This window comes from Haliotis rufescens, unplaced genomic scaffold (assembly GCF_023055435.1).
Source record: "Haliotis rufescens isolate VD_foot unplaced genomic scaffold, xgHalRufe1.0.p SCAF_8, whole genome shotgun sequence".
NCBI classification, from domain to species: Eukaryota; Metazoa; Mollusca; class Gastropoda; order Lepetellida; family Haliotidae; genus Haliotis; species Haliotis rufescens.
This window is the reverse complement of record NW_025964372.1, coordinates 20,969,297-20,993,163: the sequence shown is the minus strand read 5'-3', so window position 1 is coordinate 20,993,163 and position 23,867 is coordinate 20,969,297. Positions and strand designations below refer to the sequence as shown.

The following is a 23,867-nucleotide window of genomic DNA, read 5'->3' as shown; positions in this document are numbered from 1 at the left end:
TGTCAGCGTCCATGCCAGAAATACCACAGTTGCGTTGATACGCCAACAAGGAGACAGGAGTTATGTCCCTTTATAGTCACCCGGAAGTGACAGAATTGGACGTTGCACGTGTTGAAAAGGTAGGATTGATCAGTGGCGTATGCTCGTCCTCAAATTTAACAACAAGATCTGTGCGTAAATGCTGCTAGGACATGACGTTATATTTGTCGTGCGCGGGCAGTTGTCATGGTAAAATTGTCAGTATTGTAATACTGTTGGCGTGTCTGGTTCCGGGCACCTGTCAACATTCATCAGATTCAGAATCAGAGGATGCAGATAGTCTAGGCGATAATCACTGTCACACGTCTGACCAGGTACATGATTTAACTTTTAGCCGGGGATAAGTTTACTTGCAGATGTTTGAAACAGGTTCACAAACTTTACAAACAAGTTAAACAAAAATAAAGCCAGAATTGACCATGTATGTATCACGTGACTGGTGAGTGAGGCTACCAAACCCCCTTTTGGCACGCGGGATTCGGGGGTCAATTTAGACGGTATTCGGACAGTATTCCGTCGTGCGGTACGCGGGACTAAAATAAAATCGTATTTAGTACGCAAATTCATCATTATTAAACATATTGACAACCGACGTACTTCAAAGTTTCCGTAATAGTATTTTATTCTTGTGAGTAATTTAACTCTCCTTTCTCAATGCTTTTTATATTTGTGTTAAGTAGTATTCGAGATTCAGGGGTTAACAATGAGACTCAGAGTTAAAAATTAGATGGTATTGAGGACTCAGTGGAGGAATAATTTGACACACTCGTGAGTGTAGAGGCTTAAAACCTGTACAGGCCCTACAAGATACAGCTTGAAGGACGTGAGTCAGCATAATAGCTTGTAGGATGTGGGTCAGCACAATGGGATAATCACCAGCCACAAGTTCCAGCTACAGTTAATTGAATATTCATATCTTGCATACTCGATTAATCAACAACTGAATCAGGTCAGGTGAGGGATACTTGTTTCTCTGTAAGAGGCGATATTGTCTGTTTGATCACGTTGATAGCGTTTCAGACTACATCATTACCTGTGTGATCTCATACATTACAACACCGCCTCCGTGGTCTAGTGGTAGAGCGTCTGCCCGGAGAGCGTTTCAGACTACATCATTACCTGTGTGATCTCATACATTACAAGACCGCCTCCGTGGTCTAGGGGTAGAGCGTCCGCCCGGAGAGCGTTTCAGACTACATCATTACCTGTGTGATCTCATACATTACAACACCGCCTCCGTGGTCTAGTGGTAGAGCGTCTGCCCGGAGAGCGTTTCAGACTACATCATTACCTGTGTGATCTCATACATTACAAGACCGCCTCCGTGGTCTAGGGGTAGAGCGTCCGCCCGGAGAGCGTTTGAGACTACATCATTACCTGTGTGATCTCATACATTACAAGACCGCCTCCGTGGTCTAGTGGTAAAGCGTCTGCCCAGAGAGCGTTTCAGACTACATCATTACCTGTGTGATCTCATACATTACAAGACCGCCTCCGTGGTCTAGTGGTAGAGCGTCCGCCCGGAGAGCGGAAGGTCCAGGGTTCGATCCCCAGCTGCGTCATACCAAAAGACGTTAAAAGATGGTACTTGTTGTTACCCTGTCTGGCGCTCGGCATTAAGGGGCTAAAACAAGGACTGGTCGGCTCGGAGTCAGTATACTGTGTCTGAGTGGGGTATTCATGTTAAACTGCGGCATGGTATCTCAGTTTGCTAGCACTATAAATCGGCATCAGTCCAGACTAGTACAAGTAGCCACACACACACACATACGCATGCACGTCGCTATATAAGTGCAATAATCTTGGACGCGACGTTAAACCCATTTCACCTCACACCTCATACATTACATGATAGGTTGATTGCGATCTGGAATTTATGAATTCCTGTTCAAGAAACAGTTCGAAATTTATTTTAAGACTGTTAAGCTTTCATGCAGGTGTCTTATATTGTTTACCCCAGTACCCAAAACGACGAACTGGTAAGATGGGGCTTCAGGAGTGTCTCACCATTACCCGGTCGTACACTAAGGCCCCTGGTTTAATTGGGTCAGACTTGATTCTTTACAAACTGTCATGAAATACTAGAATACTGCTGACTGCAGCATTAAACAACAAGATTGACCGACCAGCAATACATGGTGTTAGCATGGTTAGTACGCGTGGAGATCGGGGTAGAACACTGGTCTTCAGCAACCCAAGCTTGTGGTAAAAGGCGACTACGCTTGTCGTAAGAGGCAACCACAGGATTGGGTGGTCAGACTCGCTGACTTGGTTGATGCATGTCATCGTATCCCAATTGTATGGATTGATGCTCATGGTGTTAATCACTGGATTGTCTGGTCCAGATTCGATTATTTACAGAACGCCGCCATATAGCTGGAATATTGCTGAGGGGGCGTTAAACAACAAATAAACAACAAACAAACAAACAAACATGGTGTCAGTTGACTTGTTTACTGTTTTGTTCTGCATCAGGGTTGTATGTCCAGTAGAAGCTTTGTGCGTGCAGTGATGAGGGCGATCAGAGTCACAGAGTTCGGGGGGCCAGAGGTGCTGAAAGTACAGACAGATGTCCCCATACCTCAACCCAAGGCCTCCGAGGTAAGTCATGATAGATATGCCCAGGACTCTCCTTACTTTAACCCAAGCTTTGTATTCCATTTGTATTGAACTTGTACTTATATTGTAAGGTCCACTTGTCCTTCTCTTATACTCCACTTATGCTTCTCTTGTACCCTACTTGTACTCTACTTGTACTTCTCTTGTAATCCACTTGTATCATATTATTGTACTTGTATGCAACTTGTACACCACTTCTACTCTTGTACTCCACTTGTACTTCTCTTGTAATCCACTTGTATCATACTATTGTACTTGTTTGCAACTTGTACTCAACTTCTCTTACACTTGTATTCCACTTGTTTTTCTACTTGGTGTACCTGTAGGTGCTGATTAAAGTGAGTGCTGCCGGCATCAACCCGGTGGACACCTACATCCGCAGCGGCGTGTACGCAGCCAAGCCCTCCCTGCCCTACACCCCTGGGATGGATGTGTCCGGTGTCGTCCAGGAGGTCGGGGCGGATGTGAAAAAGTTCCAGGTAAACAGTGGTCAGCAGATCTCATGGCTCGTTTTAGCTATAGTAAACATGCACAAGTGCAACCTATTATTGGAAAAAGCAACTTAACATTTATGTCTACATCCACCATGTGCTATAAAAAAGTTCAAATTTGTGTCTGACTAATCCTTACGTGTCCATCCAAAATCAATCATTTTACCTCACTCAAAACCTACACTACTGCCTAAAAGTTCATTCCCCTAACACGCGTTGAGAACGCGTGTAACACGCATGTGACACGGGTGCTCAACGGGTTGCACACGGGGTGAGCACTCGTTGCACACGGGTGTGCAACGGGTGTGCAGCGCGTGTGCAACCCGTTGCACACGAGTGTGCCACGCGTGTAACACGGGACTGGGTTCCAGTTGAAGTTGACAAAATTATCAAATGAATAGTGAGATAAAACAAAACAGTGAGATGTGAAATTTGAGTTAATGAGCGGCCATTAAGCTGTGTTCACCAGACCGTAAATACAAGGTCGGCCCGTCTTAATTAGTGTTCGGTTGTTAGACTTTTATGGCATGAACCATTCCACTGGGGTCCCGTCTAGCCATTGTGACTAGCCGACAGTAGAACAGTAGTGAATTTAGATGCGAGTTTATTGCTAGGGGAACCCCCGTGTTGACACGATTGTCGCGGGTTGGTAAATGTTCGCCATTAATAAAATGATTGTTTGTGGATTTGCGAACATATTCATTTGCCCACACGAGTCATTCCATTTGATTACAAATATAACGTTTTTCGTTCGCCAAATTTATGCTTTAGACAGTACAATTATGATATAGCCGTCACCACTACTAATGTCTCATTATTTCACGTGGGAATATGTCCCATTTCCCCACACCCCACTTTCTGTTTTGTATTTTGAAAGAATAAATAAAAGAATGTTTTGTGTGGGACACTTTTATACTAATAATAAGAGGATGTGGTAAATGAATATGAACAGCCATGCTGTCTGACTGTTGATAGAATTTGAGATCTTCACAATCACCGGGTGTGACCATGTAGACAGAATCTCGTTAAGGTTTGTGATTTTTACATTTGCCCAATGACCATAGTGAGTATTGCTGGGGATACCAAACGTAACAGTTTATTATTAGAGGTTGTGAGTACCTATACCACGTAGATAGGACATATTTAGGATTTTAATCCTTCTTTGAGAGGCATTTAGAAGTTGGAGTACTACGTTAGGATAAGATTTATGGGTGACTTTAATCCTTTCTTTCTCTGTGGGTAATCTTTTCACGTTGATTGGAGGAAGTCACTCAATGATCAGGTCATGACAGGTCGTGAGTTTACTCACTAACTACTGTGAGCGTTTTTGGCATAACATCTTTTCTTGTATAAACATAGAAACGATGCTCACTCACTGTTAATCTTCTGCAGTTTGCTGGCAAAGTGGGGATAAACCTCAGTGTCAAAGACGATCAAACTTAGTTCGAATTCTTGTTTATATGTGACATCTCCCAAATTGGGACATGTTCATAAACTTGGCAAGTGATGATGAATTTTAATATTAATATTATTATAGTTTATGAAATTGTTAATAAAACTTTAATAAAATTGTGCTTCACTCTCACGAAAAATATATTGTCTGTGAGTAAATTTATGTCACGTTTCATCGGCATTTTTCAGTGATATTGGGACTACATGAAACATGGCTGGTTTTACATTTCTGATACAGGTGCTTGACTGACTGAGTAGTTCATGACCAATTAGATATGTTAAATCAGTCAAGTTTGCAACAATAGATGAATAAGTTGATACATTTGGACCGCAGTTACCGATTAACAACTTAAGACATAGAGACAGGGAGGAGATATATAACCAAACCTATGGTCCTGTTGAGACAGTTGACAGTTAGAACGTTGGATTAAATGACAGTAACTAATTTGAACATTCCCCAGTAATATCATAAAATACATCATAACTCATAACAGTCCGAGAAACAGCTTCCAGCCATATACTAGTATTGAAGGGACAATCGCTTTTGACAGTTTAAAAATAAACTCACCTTAAGGTGCTTGGCAAGTCAAAACTGACCTCCCTGAATATGTTTTTTAGGTTTGACAGCAACTATGCTTGTGGATTTCAGAGATAGACATGATTTGTTAGCTAGATGTTATTACAATAAGCGAAAATGTCTTAAAAGTCCACAGTTTGTTTAATAGTACAAAAAGTGTGTTATAGATCTATCAACGTTTTCTTTTATTGAACATAATATTTGCACTATATTGCTGTTAGCTGTAAATAATCTAGCCTCCCCATGTACGTAACTTACATATATTTATGTATGACCAGAACAGCAAATAAAGTTCTGGTAGATAGGTACCTCGGAGATTTAACGTGCGCTTTCCGACTTAAGCCTATCTCGCACACGGGGAAGCACTTATACTATTAGGGTAAAAAAGCGTAATGATTAAATAAAGAAGTGGTTGATCGGAATGTCTGACTTTTCCACTAGTAATTAAAGTTCTTTGGTATGACCTCTTTTATCCCTGCTGACGTTATCCTAATGTTCAATTTCAGTCTGCCTCACCAAGCGTAAGAAAGCATTGTACATGTTCTGATAAACCATACTGATGCAATTAAGCAAATGAATATTTGCTGTGGGCAAATATCTATTTTCTATATATATATTTGTGGATATGAAGCATTCTAGTTAATTGTGGATACACTGGGCAGACAGAATTGTGTTTATTTCCAGGCCATCCTGATCGTTGTTTACTACTATAAGGTGTATGTTTTGAGGCAAGGCGCCGCACAGTATTTATTAGATAACAGACGGGGTCGTCCGTTTCGCTTTAAACAACCACCCCACCCTGTCTGTAGGAGTTATATAATCGGTGCGCAAATAATTGTGTCAAGTCCACTGCCGGGCTGATGCGGTGTCAGTGTCAGCGATGAACATGAATGCTCAAATTATAGACCTGTAGCACTCACAAGTTGCTTAGCCAAAATACGGAACCCTCTATCCGATGAAGTAACTAATGCTCGCTCATTAAAAGAAATCAAATCATTAATTAATCGTTCTGATGCAATTACTAATAATTTTGACTTCAAATATTTTCATAGATCATGCCAAATTGTCCACTGTCGCGTTAGGCTCGGCTGCAGTGACTTAAACGCTGATAAGTTTAGACGACATGTATCAGACATACCAGACTGCACTTGTGGATATCACCTTGAAGATGCAATTCACTTTTTCTATAACTGTCAAAAAATACGATAATATCAGAAACACTGTGTATTTCTACACACATGGGTATGGTCTAAAAATGATATTACGTGGCAGTAGTTAAGCAGTTCTACAAACATGACTCTTCTTAAATCAGTTCACGACATCATCGTCAAAAGCAAAAGGTTTGAGTAGCTTAATTTTATGCATGTAGTAAAGGAAAACTGCATTACCTTATTTCACAGACACCACTTGCTTCAGTTTATTGGCTTCCTGTATTTATTTGTGCATTTTGTATGTTTATGTTCATCACTCTCTTATATATATCCAGCTGTTGTTCAGTTGTTACCTGGAGTGGTATTACATAAGTTTTGCTTGTTTACCGATCCAGATTTCTTTTGAAATAAAAATACGTTTAAGCCAACACAGCTAACCCTAAAACACATGATTGTAAACTATTCAAAAAGGGGCACTAATCTCTGGCTTCTTCTCGGGTGTCAGACTCAAACTCAAACTCATTTATTCTTAGAATAACATGACATACAATTATCTACAATTTTTATTATGTACAATTTAACAAAAATAATAAAAATAGGATACGTGGATACTAATACAATTTACCAATTGTATTGTACACATCGTTAAGGAATTTAGATAGGCCTTTTAGATTTCTTACACTGTTAGTGGTCATAATTTTCTTAAATGTTTGGAAACTTAAGATATTGCTTATTTAAGAGTTCATATCGCCGTTGGTGAAAAGCTTCACATTGGAATAAATAATGCAATTCATCTCCCATAGCGATAGATTCACAGAGTGGACACTGGCTGTCTTCCCTGGGAATGTTCAGCCATCGACCAGTTTCAACTGGTAATCCTTGGTTAGAAAGTTCTGACTTTAATTTTGAGAGCAGTAGATATTTCGCAAATGAAGGTTGATTCTTCAGGTAATACGACCTTTGGATTTCCGCTTGGCCTTTCTAGCTGCCGTGAGTCAATTTGCTCGTTAACGCAACCGAGCGTGACAAGAGACTGGGCTACCAGTCTGCAAGGACAGCTAAATAAGCTTACGCATTTTTGAAAACTGATTGGTTACCCGTGATCTATGAAGATTTCAACAAAGGGCGCATGGTAATTAATTTCTTCACCCTAAACAAACAGACAAATAACGGCGAAAGCTCATCGGATGTCGTTATTTGGAAATACCACTGATGGTTACAGTTTAATAATAAAAAGTATCCCTGAGTGAAAGCATTTGCGGATTTCGGATTGCGTGGATGATACAATTACTACTCCCTTGTTGTCATCCACATTTTCTGGTATAACCCTACACTTGTGTATTTGTCGTAATTCACTTGCTGCTCAGCTAATGAATTTATAACATGTATACTTAGTTGTAGCACCACTCAGATTATAAAGGTTCAAATTTGGTCTGTCTTGTACCTGGGGTAATTATTCAATCTTAATCCAGGTTTGAAGTGAGGTGGAATGTGAGTTATGTGATACGCACGTGGCAGCCCAGCAAGAGATGTATGGTCCGTTGCTTTACTTTTTTTGTAAATCAACTGATCATTCCCAGACATCAAAGGATCAACAGGAAATACGTTGATTGATTAATTACTGTTATCTTGCACAGTGGATATGTCAAAAGTAAGTGTTTACATGTAAAGGTAGGTTTACTAAACCTAGGCAATACACTCATATCATGGCGTGAAGTACAGATGTAAAAACAACATACTTTGTTCAAAGGGTAACTGATAATACACTGACTGGTTGTTCATTGTTATCTAACTCAATGTATGTTTTTAAGAACCGAGGACATTATAAAAATAGTTGTCACGTGGGCTTTCTCAGCTAACTTGGCAGCTATGTGAAACAATTGAAACAAACTAAGTGATCAGTTAAGAAAGAAACACGGGTTATATAATATTCGATACATTTAAATAACGTTTAAAACGATATATTTAAATATTTTAATATATTTCATATATATTCCAAATATTGTTTCCAAATAATTATTATTAAAGTATTTGATTCTCACATAGACATTTGACATCAAATAAGTATTTTTGTACAGCTGCAGACGCAATGGATATTGTTCCTTTATGTTGATATCCCAGATACATTATTACTTTGGTAGGTTGTAATAATTATATTTGCATTTTGTTTTCATTCATTCGCTGCAGCTTTGAACAGAATCATTCTTGTTCCTTTCCGTTTGGTTGGGAAGTTTTTCGATGCGCGATAGACGTTGTTTTCACAAGTATTTTCTTTTGTAAGCGTGTATCTGTTACAGTCAATGTGTAAAATATGATTCACTCAGGCAATTTATTAAATATCTAAATATTTCAGTCATTTTACAAATTGACTGAATAATCCATTCATTTATTTAACCGACAGACTAAAAATGATAAAGACGATCAAAAGAGCTTAAACACTTCACAATATATTAATTATGCTAAGAAAAGAAGCCCAACAATACAGAACTGTACTTGGTGATGATATTAAACATAAACAAATATTTGGAATTCGTTATCATATTAATAAAGATGGACATATTTTTCAGTTAATTTGTAAAATAAACTGAATATTTAGGTGTTTAATAAATTTCCTTAGTGAAATATGTTTACATTTTGAATGTAAACATATACACACGGTAAAATAAGCAATGTTCAGATGAAATATTTACTTTGTGTTGCAAGTCAAAATAGTGTACACAAAGATCGCACAATTACCAAGCAAGTGACTTACCAAAACTGCATCACCATTACCGATGCTCCCCACAAATATACCTACATTTCCAAAACTGTATTTCATTTTTGTTGATCAATGTGACCATACGTCCTTCTACTTTCAATAAAAATGTGCTTACGAATGGTGAGCACAGGTCGCTAACAAGTCTAGATTTCTGCTATATCATCCGGGTACTCACTGGGAAAATACAGTAATGCACAGGTAACAACTACTCCCGCGGAATTGCTTTAGATCAGTGCTCCTTTGTACGTTGAATTACTATATATTGTGAATGCCAAAATGATGTATCAAGGATCAAGTAGAAGATACATTGATCGTAGCGCTGGGAGTTTATTCAACAGACCCGTGAAAATAACACTGCTGTTTCTTACTATTTATTTTAGATGACGCAGTCAAAGCTTACTTCTCCTGGCGGCCATTATCGAACGGCCAGCTAAAACACAACCTCGCGCTTACGTCTACAGGTCTCTTCCTGTAGTATGGTAATTAGTATTCTCTCCCTCAAGTGTATCCTCAATGATATAACCCACCCTCATTAATTACATGCTGCTCTTTCCCAGCCTCACGGCTATGGAGCTGAGATAAAGAGTCCAAGTCATCATAAAGTAATTAGGGTCCAATAAAAACAATGCGCCGCCAAACCTCATACATATTATCACTGAAAGTCGTACTACAGACGGTTAATGTCAAATCACAATAAAAGCATTTCAATTGCAATAACATGTTCCAGGGCCATGTATTCTCTTAACACCATCGGATTTAGAAGCAATGGTCGTATAAAACAAGACAGATCTATTTAAACACAACAGTATTCATGTTATTCCCACAAAATCACATAAAGAAAGGAGACATTAGCAAATACATGTGTATTATCATTTTTCGTCAGGATAACAAAATTTTCTCTCCTTGTTACCACCTCCAGGTTCAGCTTAAGACGGGTCCTCCTTTGGTCAAAAGTTTGTTCCCCCTCTAATGAGTGTGTCACGCGTTGCACACGAGTGGCGAAGGGGGTGCACACCCGTGTGCAACGCGTTGCACACGGGTATCACACGCGTGACCAACCCGATGCACACTGGTTGCGTAACGCGTTGCCCATGCGTGTAAGGGGAATGAACTTCTAGGCAGTAGTGTATATATAGTCACCTTACCAGTCTACATCACTAATCCATAAGAGGTGACTAACAGGATCGTGTGGTCCAGGCTTGATTGTTTACAGACGGCTGTCAAATGGTCAATGTTTCGACTTTAATAAGTTTATGGGACCAGGATGAAACCTCATTTTGTGTGTGGCTTGGATTTCATGTCAACATGCACCTGGTCAAAGTTAAATGAAGTTCCTTAAATCGAGCCCTGGACCTCCCAAAACATATTAAACAATCAGGTGATTGGATGTGTCCTGTTCTTACTGTTCAACCTGTGTGCATCTTCCCGAGGCAAGAGAGTTAACTGACAATAAAAGTCCAGTTTTCACCCTTGCCAAACTAGGCTGGTATTATGGAGTTTGGCTGGACTAACGAGTCTATACATACTCCAATCAAAATTGGCACCAAAATCGAAATCCGGTTTGTAAACTGTCATGCAGAGTTCGGTCGACTGCAGGATTTGCAAAGCATTGCAGCGCCAACTCGTCAATAGATATTTTCCAAATCTTTTCAAGTTTTTAATCAAGGTGCTCACATGATTTGATGCACTTTGTGATGAAAGACCCGTTTTATTACAATATAGATCTTGATTGTCGATCAGATCGTCTTGTCTGGGCACCACCATTTTGTTTGAAGCAGATGCAAGTGATACGAGGGGTGGAATCTGATTGGTCCATAGGAGAGGCATAGAAGGGACATAACTCGTAATCGCCACTGGTGGCGCTACGATCGAGCCCAGGAATTCCAGCCTAGTTCGGCAAGGGTGGAAACTGGACTTTTAAAGTCAGTTAACTCTCTTGCCTCGGGAAGATGACTTGTGTGGGGTTGTGACACTACCTTGTCTATCTGTTTTACGCGACACAGAAATGTATGTCCAGTATGCACAAATAAATAGAATGGACACAGAAAAAAGTATATAATGCGTTCCGTGGGACGAACAATGATATTCCTTTTCAGTGATTTTAAGTAATTATTAAATTTTACACTCCACTCCACCCCACTACACCACACTACACCACACTACACTACACTACACTACACTACACTACACTACACTACACTACACTACACTACACTACACTACACTACACTACACTACACTACACTACACTACACCATCTTAATTCTGGACCCGAGTTTTGTATGCAAGGCGAAACCTTGAGGAAGACATTAATGGATCATAAGTTAGTTTTGTACTTGACGCGTGATTATTTTTCCTGTGTTTTGAGTGATTCCCAATAGTTCCCAAAGGATGGGGTGAGTGTGGGTTACAATGGCTGCATGTATCTGTGTGTTCAGTACGACTCACAATGCACTTGTTTGTATGGTTACAGAAGGGCGATCGTGTGTACTCCATGCGGACATCAACGGGAGCTTATGCTGAGTTCGCCACAGTCGAGGAAAAGTACATCGGTCATCTTGGCGATGCTATCACATTTGAACAGGGTGCTGGAATCGGAGTCCCCTACTACACAGCTTACAGGGCACTCATACTGAGGTAAACAGTTGACAGCACACTCATACTAGGATAAACAGCTTACAGAGCACTCATACTGAGGCAAACAGTTGACAGCACACTCATACTAGGATAAACAGCTTACAGAGCACTCATACTGAGGTAAACAGTTGACAGCACACTCATACCAGGATAAACAGCTTACAGAGCACTCATACTGAGGTAAAAAGTTGACAGCACACACATACTAGGATAAACAGCTTACAGAGCACTCATACTGAGGTAAACAGTTGACAGCACACAAATACTAGGATAAACAGCTTACAGAGCACTCATACTGAGGTAAACAGTTGACAGCACACACATACTAGGATAAACAGCTTACAGGGCACTCATACTAAGGTAAACAGTTGACAGCACACTCATACTAGGATAAACAGCTTACAGAGCACTCATACTGAGGTAAACAGTTGACAGCACACTCATACCAGGATAAACATCTTACAGAGCACTCATACTGAGGTAAACAGTTGACAGCACACTCATACTAGGATAAACAGCTTACAGAGCACTCATACTGAGGTAAACAGTTGACAGCACACACATACCAGGATAAACAGCTTACAGAGCACTCATACTGAGGTAAACAGTTGACAGCACACTCATACTAGGATAAACAGCTTACAGAGCACTCATACTGAGGTAAACAGTTGACAGCACACTCATACTAGGATAAACAGCTTACAGAGCACTCATACTGAGGTTAACAGTTGACAGCACACTCATACCAGGATAAACAGCTTACAGAGCACTCATACTGAGGAAAACAGTTGACAGCAAACTCATACTAGGATAAACAGCTTCCAGAGCACTCATACTGAGGTAAACAGTTGACAGCACACTCATACGAGGATAAACAGCTTACAGAGCACTCATACTGAGGTAAACAGTTGACAGCACACTCATACCAGGATAAACAGCTTACAGAGCACTCATACTGAGGTAAAAAGTTGACAGCACACACATACCAGGATAAACAGCTTACAGAGCACTCATACTGAGGTAAACAGTTGACAGCACACAAATACTAGGATAAACAGCTTACAGAGCACTCATACTGAGGTAAACAGTTGACAGCACACACATACTAGGATAAACAGCTTACAGAGCACTCATACTGAGATAAACAGTTGACAGCACACTCATACCAGGATAAACAGCTTACAGAGCACTCATACTGAGGTAAACAGTTGACAGCACACTCATACTAGGATAAACAGCTTACAGAGCACTCATACTGAGGTAAACAGTTGACAGCATACTCATACCAGGATAAACAGCTTACAGAGCACTCATACTGAGGTAAACAGTTGACAGCATACTCATACCAGGATAAGCAGCTTTCAGAACTCTCACACCGAGGACAGCTTACAGAACTCTCACACCGAGGACAGCTTACAGAACTCTCACACCGAGGACAGTTTACAGAACTCTCACACCGAGGTGAACAGCTTACAGAACTCTCACACCGAGGTGAACAGTTTACAGAACTCTCACACCGAGGTGAACAGCTTACAGAACTCTCACACCGAGGTGAACAGTTTACAGAACTCTCACACCGAGGTGAACAGTTTACAGAACTCTCACACCGAGGTGAACAGCTTACAGAACTCTCACACCGAGGTGAACAGTTTACAGAACTCTCACACCGAGGTGAACAGTTTACAGAACTCTCACACCGAGGTGAACAGTTTACAGAACTCTCACACCGAGGTGAACAGCTTACAGAACTCTCACACCGAGGTGAACAGTTTACAGAACTCTCACACCGAGGTGAACAGTTTACAGAACTCTCACACCGAGGTGAACAGCAATATCCCACCATGACAAAGTCTACATGTATTGCACTAGAAATCTATTACTTGAGTAAGAATGACACCTACATGTGCTGTTGTTTTGCCCTCTACAGAGGCGGCGCCCGTCCCGGGGAGACCGTCCTTGTGCATGGCGCCAGTGGAGGGGTGAGTACATGATCTGCAAGGTTCAGGCAATAGGGAACTGAATAGGATCTTTAGTTTGTCAGCGCCCATATTTGTTGATTTTGCCATACAAGTAATCATGGGCGCCCTGTGTCACTTTGGGCTTTCCACATCAGGCTGATATAACGGGAATACTGGTCAAAATCGAACTCACTCACTCGCCTCACTCAACTCGCCCACCAACTCATGACTCAATCAAAACCAACACCCTCACTTACTTACTCACAAACCAACGGGGGCCCAGATGGCCCAGTCGTATAAGGCGCCACGGTTCGCTGTGCAGAGTTGCATCCCTTGGGTGCGCCAGAAACCTATGATTGTGGGTTCGAATCCCGGTTCACCCGGATTATGTTTCTAGGTTTGTCAGCCCCATACCCGTGCTCGTGGGTTTCACTGAAGGTGGTAAATGTCTGAGACCTGCATCACTTCAGGCTTTCCTCCCACATTAAGCTGACATGCCGCGATATAATTGGAATACTGTTAAAAGCGTTAAACCCAACTCACTCACAAACCAACCGTCCTGAAAAACCCACACATCACTCACTGCCCCATAACTCTCTCACTCACTTTCTCGTGATGCCAGGTGGGTTCTGCGGCCGTCCAGATCGCCAAGTCGAGGGGCATCCGTGTTCTCGGCACGGCAGGGAGTGCAGAAGGTATGGAGGCCATCAAGAAGAATGGAGCTGATGTGGTGTTCAACCATCGCGAGGAGGGCTACATTCAGAAGATCATGGTGAGTTGGACTTACATGTACATTGTATTGTACAAGACTGACATTGTACTATACAAGACTAATGTAGACTGACATTGTCCTGTCCAAGATAGACATTTTTCTGTACAAGACTGACATTGTACTAACAAGACTGACAATGTACTGTACAAGACTGACATTGTACTAACAAGACTGACAATGTACTGTACAAGACTGACATTGTACTAACAAGACTGACAATGTACTGTACAAGACTGACATTGTACTAACAAGACTGACAATGTACTGTACAAGACTGACATTGTACTAACAAGACTGACAATGTACTGTACAAGACTGACATTGAATTGTACAAGACTCTGACATTGTTTTTTTCTAGGACTGACATTTTACTGTACAAGACTGACATTGTACTGTACAAGACTGTGACATTGTACTGTACAAGCCTAGCATTGAACTATACAAGACTGCCATTGTATTGTACACAACTCTGACATTGTACTGTACAAGACTGACATTGTACTAACAAGACTGACGCTGTACTAACACGACTGACATTGTACTGTACAAGACTCTGACATTGTACTGTACAAGACTGACATTGTACTAACAAGACTGACATTGTACTGTACAAGACTCTGACATTGTATTGTGCAAGACTGACATTGTACTAACAAGATTGACATTGTACTAACAAGACTGACATTGTACTGTACAAGACTGACTGAAGTAATTCATGAAGGTTGATGTTGTGTGTTTCCCAGGATGCAACGGGAGGGGAGGGGCCGGATGTCATCCTGGAGATGTTGGCCAACATAAACCTGGAAAAGGACCTCGGCATGATCAAGTTACGTGGGCGGATTGTGGTAAGACTGTTATCATTGCTCGTGTGACTGGCAATGCTGTTAGGCTCCGAAATCTCAGCTCTAGACATCTTTCCTCTATCTCCTATAGACACATCTGGTCTCCTCTGGACACATTTCTCTGTTCTCGACACTTCCACTCCCGACGCGTCTGTTCTTGACAACTTTGCTCCAGACGCCTCTGTTCTGAACACCTCCACCCCAGACGCTTCTGTTCTAGACACCTCCACACAAGACACATCTGTTCTTGACACTTCCACTCCCGACGCGTCTGTTCTTGACACCTTCGCTCTAGACGACTCTGTTCTGGACACTTCCACTCCCGACGCGTCTGTTCTAGACACCTCCACACAAGACACTTCCACTCCAGACACCTCTGTTCTCGACACTTCCACTCCCGACGTGTCTGTTCTTGACACCTTCGCTCTAGACGCCTCTGTTCTGGACACTTCCACTCCAGACACCTCTGTTCTCGACACTTCCACTCCCGACACGTCTGTTCTTGACACCTTCGCTCTAGACGCCTCTGTTCTGGACACTTCCACTCCAGACACCTCTGTTCTTGACACTTCCACTCCGGACGCATCTGTTCTTGACACCTTCGCTCTAGACGACTCTGTTCTGGACACTTCCACTCCTGATGCGTCTGTTCTAGACACCTCCACACAAGACACCTCCACTCCAGACACCTCTGTTCTCGACTCTTCCACTCCCGACGTGTCTGTTCTTGACACCTTTGCTCCAGACGTCTCTGTTCTGGACACCTCTGTTCTGGACACCTCCACTTCAGACACCTTTGTTCTTGACACTTCCAATCCAGACCAATCTCATTAAAATAAGACCTTAGTTCTCGCTACCGCTAAACAAAGATCTGAAGACATCCCATTAGGGGTCACGTCAGAACGACCTTTCATCCGACCAATCAGTGCATCGCTTACCAGATTATGAAAGTGACAGTCGGAATGTGATTTCTAGTCATGCAATCTCAAAAACTTTAACATGGTGTATTCCGAACGATAGTTACGGGTTAAACGACTGAATCCTTACAATCTAGACCATCTATTAGCCATTCCAGTATGGTTTTATTATTCAGGTTTCAAATTTTTAATCGAGAATTTGTCAAAATATGTTTTGAAGCGTAGTCGCCAATTTGAAATTGGTGCCGTAAAGCATGAGAAAGCTGCCTTCTAATTGGTCATTCCATTGGTCGGTCAAAGTTTGTGCAAGATCAGCTTGACATGACCCGTAATGTGATGTCTTCAGATCTTTGTTTAGCGGAAGCGAGAACAAAGATCTGATTTTAATGAGATTGAATCCAGACACATCTGTTCTTGACACCTTCGCTCTAGACGCCTCTGTTCTTGACACTTCAGCTCCCGATGCGTCTGTTCTTGACACCTTCGCTCTAGACGCCTCTGTTCTTGACACTTCCGCTCCAGACACCTCTGTTCTTGACACTTCCACTCCCGACATGTCTGTTCTTGACACCTTCCCTCTAGACACCTCTGTTCTTGACACTTCCACTCCCGACACGTCTGTTTGTGACACCTTTGCTCCAGACGCCTCTGTTCTTAAAACCTTTGTTCTGGACACCTCCACTCCAGACACCTCTGTTCTTGACACTTAACTCTAGACACCTCCAGTCGTATCCCCAGTAGGCTAGCACTATGAAATAGGCATTAGTCCGGACCTCACCTCATGTAACTGATAGCTCTAGCTTGTAATACCTTATGTCTGCAGAACATCGGCTCCCGTGGACCAACAGAGATCAACCCACGCGCCACAATGGGGAAGGAGTGCACCATCACAGGCGTCATGCTGATGATATCAGGGGATGTAAGTATTTCCCAAACTATTTGCTGGAGAACATTCAAGACATTTCTTCTGGTCTTTTAGTGAAGAGACTGATAGCAGTATTTTGTGAGGGTGTTGCCCTGTGGGTGACACTGTACAGAGGGGTGTTGGTCAATGCTGACAATTTCCATGTGTGTTGTCAGACCCGGCACGAGGATGACTGTCCATAGTCTGACACCTGGCTGACTGTGTCCATGTGTGTTGTCAGACCCGGCACAAGGATGGCTGTCCATAGTCTGACACCTGGCTGACTGTGTCCATGTGTGATGTCAGACCCGGCACAAGGATGACTGTCCATAGTCTGACACCTGGCTGACTGTGTCCATGTGTGTTGTCAGACCCGGCACAAGGATGACTGTCCATAGTCTGACACCTGGCTGACTGTGTCCATGTGTGTTGTCAGACCCGGCACAAGGATGGCTGTCCATAGTCTGACACCTGGCTGACTGTGTCCATGTGTGTTGTCAGACCCGGCACAAGGATGACTGTCCATAGTCTGACACCTGGCTGACTGTGTCCATGTGTGTTGTCAGACCCGGCACAAGGATGACTGTCCATAGTCTGACACCTGGCTGACTGTGTCCATGTGTGTTGTCAGACCCGGCACAAGGATGACTGTCCATAGTCTGACACCTGGCTGACTGTGTCCATGTGTGTTGTCAGACCCGGCACAAGGATGGCTGTCCATAGTCTGACACCTGGCTGATTGTGTCCATGTGTGATGTCAGACCCAGAAAGAGGATGGCTGTCCATAGTCTGACACCTGGCTGATTGTGTCCATGTGTGATGTCAGACCCGGCACGAGGATGGCAGTCCATAGTCTGACACCTGGCTGATTGTGTCCAGGTGTGATGTCAGACCCAGCACGAGGATGGCTGTCCATAGTCTGACACCTGGCTGATTGTGTCCATGTGTGAAGTCAGACTCAGCACGAGGATGGCTGTCCATAGTCTGACACCTGGCTGATTGTGTCCATGTGTGTTGTCAGACCCAGCACGAGGATGGCTGTCAGTAGTCTGACACCTGGCTGACTGTGTCCATGTGTGTTGTCAGACCCAGCACGAGGATGGCTGTCCATAGTCTGACACCTGGCTGATTGTGTCCATGTGTGTTGTCAGACCCAGCACGAGGATGGCTGTCCATAGTCTGACACCTGGCTGATTGTGTCCATGTGTGTTGTCAGACCCAGCACGAGGATGGCTGTCCATAGTCTGACACCTGGCTGATTGTGTCCATGTGTGTTGTCAGACCCGGCAAGAGGATGGCTGTCCATAGTCTGACACCTGGCTGATTGTGTCCATGTGTGTTGTCAGACCCAGCACGAGGATGGCTGTCAGTAGTCTGACACCGGGCTGATTGTGTCCATGTGTGTTGTCAGACCCAGCACGAGGATGGCTGTCAGTAGTCTGATACCTGGCTGATTGTGTCCATGTGTGTTGTCAGACCCAGCACGAGGATGGCTGTCCATAGTCTGACACCTGGCTGATTGTGTCCATGTGTGTTGTCAGACCCAGCACGAGGATGGCTGTCAGTAGTCTGACACCTGGCTGATTGTGTCCATGTGTGTTGTCAGACCCAGCACGAGGATGGCTGTCAGTAGTCTGACACCTGGCTGATTGTGTCCATGTGTGTTGTCAGACCCAGCACGAGGATGGCTGTCAGTAGTCTGACACCTGGCTGATTGTGTCCATGTGTGTTGTCAGACCCGGCACAAGGATGACTGTCAGTAGTCTGATACCTGGCTGATTGTGTCCATGTGTGTTGTCAGACCCAGCACGAGGATGGCTGTCAGTAGTCTGATACCTGGCTGATTGTGTCCATGTGTGTTGTCAGACCCGGCACAAGGATGGCTGTCAGTAGTCTGACACCTGGCTGATTGTGTCCATGTGTGTTGTCAGACCCAGCACGAGGATGGCTGTCAGTAGTCTGACACCTGGCTGATTGTGTCCATGTGTGTTGTCAGACCCGGCACGAGGATGGCTGTCAGTAGTCTGACACCTGGCTGATTGTGTCCATGTATTTTGTTGGTTGGCAATTTGAATGTTGTTGAAAGTATGTTTTCAGTTTTCATGTTTCATGTTGTTTGTTTGTTGTTTAACGCTGCACTCAGCAATATTCCACAGCTATGTGACGGCAAGCTGTAAGTAATTGAGTCTGGTCCAGACATTCCAGTGATTGACATCATGCTTTTGGGATACGATGAAAGGCATCAACCTAGTCTGAGAGCCTGACCATCCGATTAAGAATCTTTGTTGTTTCGTGTTTACTGTTAGTTTACCCAAACACCTTCAAACTTTCTAGGTGTTGATCATCATCACTGGATGTGGTGTGCCATCCCACTCTCACAGCAAGGGAGTCATTTAGATCATGGTGTCTCAGAAGTGATTCTGTTCTCAGATATTAACTATTTCGGTGAAACCATCATTCAACCACTCAACCAGTCATCCAGCCACCCAACACTCACCCACTCAACCAAACAACAACTCACTCACTCACCCACTCAACCAAACAACAACTCACTCACTCACCCACTCAACCAAACAACAACTCACTCACTTACCAACCCACTCAACCACACACTCACTCACCCACTCACTATCTCAACCAACCAATCACTTGCTCACTCAACCACTCACTCACTGCCAACAACTCGCCCAAATACCCCACTCACTCACTCACTCACTCATCCACTCAACACCCACTCATCCACTCATCTACTCAAACACTCACTCACTCACTCACTCAAATTGTTTCAGGCTGACTGGAAGGAGATGCACGCAGCAATGGAGTCAGGGATGTCCCAGGGCTGGCTGCGACCAGTCGTGGGGAAGGAGTTTCCTCTAGAAAAGGCGGCCGAGACTCATGAACTTATCATGAACACCAAGAGTGCCCAGGGAAACATTGTGCTGAAACTCTAGTCACTGTCACAATGTTACAGTAACGTTACATCCACTGTGAGAATGACAACATTACAGTGACATTGCAGCTGCTGTGAGTCACGACATTGCAGTGACATTACAGCTACTGTGAGAGTCACGACATTTCAGTGACATTGCAGCTGCTGTGAGAGTCACGACATTGCAGCTGCTTTGAGAGTCACGACATTGCAGCCTCTGTGAGAGTCACGACATTACAGTGACATTACAGCCCCTGTGAGAGTCACGACATTGCAGCTGCTTTGAGAGTCACAACATTGCAGCTGCTGTGAGAGTCACGACATTGCAGCTGCTTTGAGAGTCATGACATTGCAGCTGCTTTGAGAGTCACGACATTGCAGCTGCTGTGAGAGTCACGACATTGCAACTGCTGTGAGAGTCACAACATTGCAGTGACATTACAGCCCCTGTGAGTGTCACAATACAGTAACGTTACAGTCGCTGTGAGTCATGACATTAGTGACATTGCAGCTGCTGTGAGAGTCACGACATTGCAGCTGCTGTGAGAGTCACGACATTACAGTGACATTGCAGCTGCTGTGAGAGTCACGACATTTCAGTGACATTACAGCCCCTGTGAGAGTCACGACATTACAGTGACATTACAGCTGTTGTGAGAGTCACAACATTACAGTGACATTGCAGCTGCTGTGAGAGTCACGACATTACAGTGACATTGCAGCCCCTGTGAGAGTCACAACATTACAGTGACATTGCAGCTGCTGTGAGAGTCACAACATTACAGTGACATTGCAGCCCCTGTGAGAGTCACGACATTTCAGTGACATTACAGCCCCTGTGAGAGTCACGACATTACAGTGACATTACAGCTGTTGTGAGTGTTACAACATTACAGTGACATTACAGCCCCTGTGAGAGTCACGACATTACAGTGACATTACGGCTGCTGTGAGAGTCACGACATTACAGTGACATTGCAGCTGTTGTGTCACGACAATACAGTGACATTGCAACTGTTGTGTGTGTCACGACAATACAGTGACATTGCAGCTGCTGTCAGTGTCACGACATTACAGTGACATTACAGCTGCTGTCAGTGTCACGACATTACAGTGACATTACAGCTGCTGTCAGTGTCACGACAATACCCATGAACTGTCACATAAGTCATCATGTATTTTCTCCTACATTGATACTGCTTGATGTATATCCCAGGCTACTCACTGTGTGTCCTAGAATCGTGTTAGTCTTGTAATCACAACTGATGCAACTATTCAAGGTGAAGGATCTTATTTTCTGCACAATGAAACCTTGTTAATCTGCTTCCCAAAAGATGATTGTTTCTGTGGATGTATCCGTATATACAAAGGGATTAGTACCTCTGATAAGTTTATCCAGACAGTTTAACTGGAAACAGTATTATCCAGATTTTCAAGGTTTTTTATGTACACCCAGCCAAACCCCCACGGATAGACCATTCAATAGAGGGTAAGGAAATGTGTGTTCAGCACCATCTGTTGAACACTGTCTCTTCTGTCTGTTCAGCACTGTCTGTTCAGTACTGTCTGTTCAGTACTGTTTGTTCAACACAGACTGTTCAGTATTGCCAGTTCAACACTGTCTGTTCAGTACTGTCTGTTCAGTACTGCCTGTCCAACACTGTCTGTTCAGTACTGTCTGTTCAGTACTATCTGTTCAGCACTGTCTGTTCAGTACTATCTGTTCAACACTGTCTGTTCAACACTGTCTCTTCTGTCTGTTCAGTACTGTCTGTTCAGTACTGCCTGTTCAACACTGTCTGTTCAGTACTGTCTGTTCAACACTGTTCAGTACTGTCTGTTCAGCACTGTCTGTTCAGTACTGTCTGTTCAGTACTATCTGTTCAACACTGTCTGTTCAGTACTATCTGTTCAGCACTGTCTGTTCAACACTGTCTGTTCAGTACTGTCTGTTCAACACTGTCTGTTCAGTACTGTCTGTTCAGTACTATCTGTTCAGCACTGTCTGTTCAGCACTGTCTGTTCAGTACTGTCTGTTCAGTACTGTCTGTTCAGTATTATCTGTTCAGCACTGTCTGTTCAGCACTGTCTGTTCAGTACTATCTGTTCAACACTGTCTGTTCAACACTGTCTCTTCTGTCTGTTCAGTACTGTCTGTTCAGTACTGCCTGTTCAACACTGTTCAGTACTGTCTGTTCAACACTGTCTGTTCAGCACTGTCTGTTCAGCACTGTCTGTTCAGTACTATCTGTTCAACACTGTCTGTTCAGTACTATCTGTTCAACACTGTCTGTTCAACACTGTCTCTTCTGTCTGTTCAGTACTGTCTGTTCAGTACTGTCTGTTCAGCACTTCCTGTTCAGCACTGTCTGTTCAGCACTGTCTGTTCAGTACTATCTGTTCAACACTGTCTGTTCAGTACTATCTGTTCAGTACTGCCTGTTCAACACTGTCTGTTCAGTACTTTCTGTTCAGTACTATCTGTTCAGCACTGTCTGTTCAGTACTGTCTGTTCAACACTGTTCAGTACTGTCTGTTCAGCACTGTCTGTTCAGTACTATCTGTTCAGTACTGTCTGTTCAACACTGTCTGGTCAGTACTGACTGTTCAGTACTCTCTGTTCAGTACTCTCTGTTCAGCACTGTCTGGTAATGGTTGTTCTATAGCCTGCCAGCTCACGACTCAAGATAGCCTCATGTCAGAATGTCTACATAGATATCATGCTGATATGTTACCATGCTTATGTGTACAGTAGTCAGACGACATCTTTAGATTTTATAATGGTGCTTCTAGTTATTTTGTTGATGTAATTGTTACTATTGTTTATGAATAAAATAATGGCGCTTTTAGTTATTTTGTTGATATTTTTTGCAGTCTTTTTAGGTATAGAACAATACACACATGAACTGTGGCTGTCAAGACAACTTTTGACAGTTCCAGGAAATACAGCTAGGTTTGCTGCATGTTGTGTTCAACAAGTGACATGTATATGTTTGAACTTACTTTGAAAGATGTCAATGGTTTGCGCAAAATTGTTGTTTCATCTCACCAACGCATCATAACATAATAGGCATCATAAACGTCAGGCATCACAAATGTCACAGCATCACGTGCGTCTTAAACGGAACAGGCATCTCAAACATCACAGGCATCACAAATGTCACAGCATCACGTGCGTCTTAAACGGAACAGGCATCTCAAACATCACAGGCATCACAAATGTCACAGCATCACGTGCGTCTTAAACGGAACAGGCATCTCAAACATCACAGGCATCACAAATGTCACAGCATCACGTGCGTCTCAAACGGAACAGGCATCTCAAACATCACAGGCATCATAAACGTCACAGCACCACGTGCGTCTCAAACAGAACAGGCATCTCAAACATCACAGGCATCACAAACGTCAGACGTCACAAATGTCACAGCACCATGTGTGTCTCAAACAGAACAGGCATCTCAAACATCACAGGCGTCACAAACATCAGACGTCACAAATGTTACAGCATCACGTGTGTCTCAAACGGAACAGGCATCTCAAACATCACAGGCATCACAAACGTCAGACGTCACAAATGTCACAGCACCATGTGTGTCTCAAACAGAACAGGCATCTCAAACATCACAGGCGTCACAAACATCAGACGTCACAAATGTTACAGCATCACGTGTGTCTCAAACGGAACAGGCATCTCAAACATCACAAACGTCAGACGTCACAAATGTCACAGCATCACGTGCGTCTCAAACGGAACAGGCATCTAAAAAATCACAGGCATCAAAAATGTCACAGCATCACGTGTGTCTCAAACGGAACAG

General features: G+C 43.1%; 1 protein-coding gene across 4 annotated transcripts; it reads left to right on the top strand.

Annotated features, from left to right (window-relative positions):
- Positions 1-46: 46 nt before the first annotated feature.
- Positions 47-22,895, top strand: LOC124114171 (quinone oxidoreductase-like). Of its 4 annotated transcripts, none has more exons than XM_046474744.2 (9): positions 47-119; positions 2,515-2,640; positions 2,985-3,137; positions 11,561-11,724; positions 13,652-13,703; positions 14,305-14,454; positions 15,198-15,299; positions 17,037-17,132; positions 19,907-22,895. In XM_046474744.2, exons 1-9 carry the CDS (start codon positions 63-65, stop codon positions 20,066-20,068), a joined length of 1,062 nt encoding a protein of 353 aa, XP_046330700.2. In that variant the 5' UTR covers positions 47-62; the 3' UTR covers positions 20,069-22,895. The 4 variants fall into 4 exon arrangements, with proteins under 4 accessions (XP_046330700.2, XP_046330699.2, XP_048244898.1 ...); XM_046474743.2 differs by lacking the exon at positions 47-119 and adding an exon at positions 128-353; XM_048388941.1 differs by lacking the exon at positions 47-119 and adding an exon at positions 694-988.
- Positions 22,896-23,867: the final 972 nt, after the last annotated feature.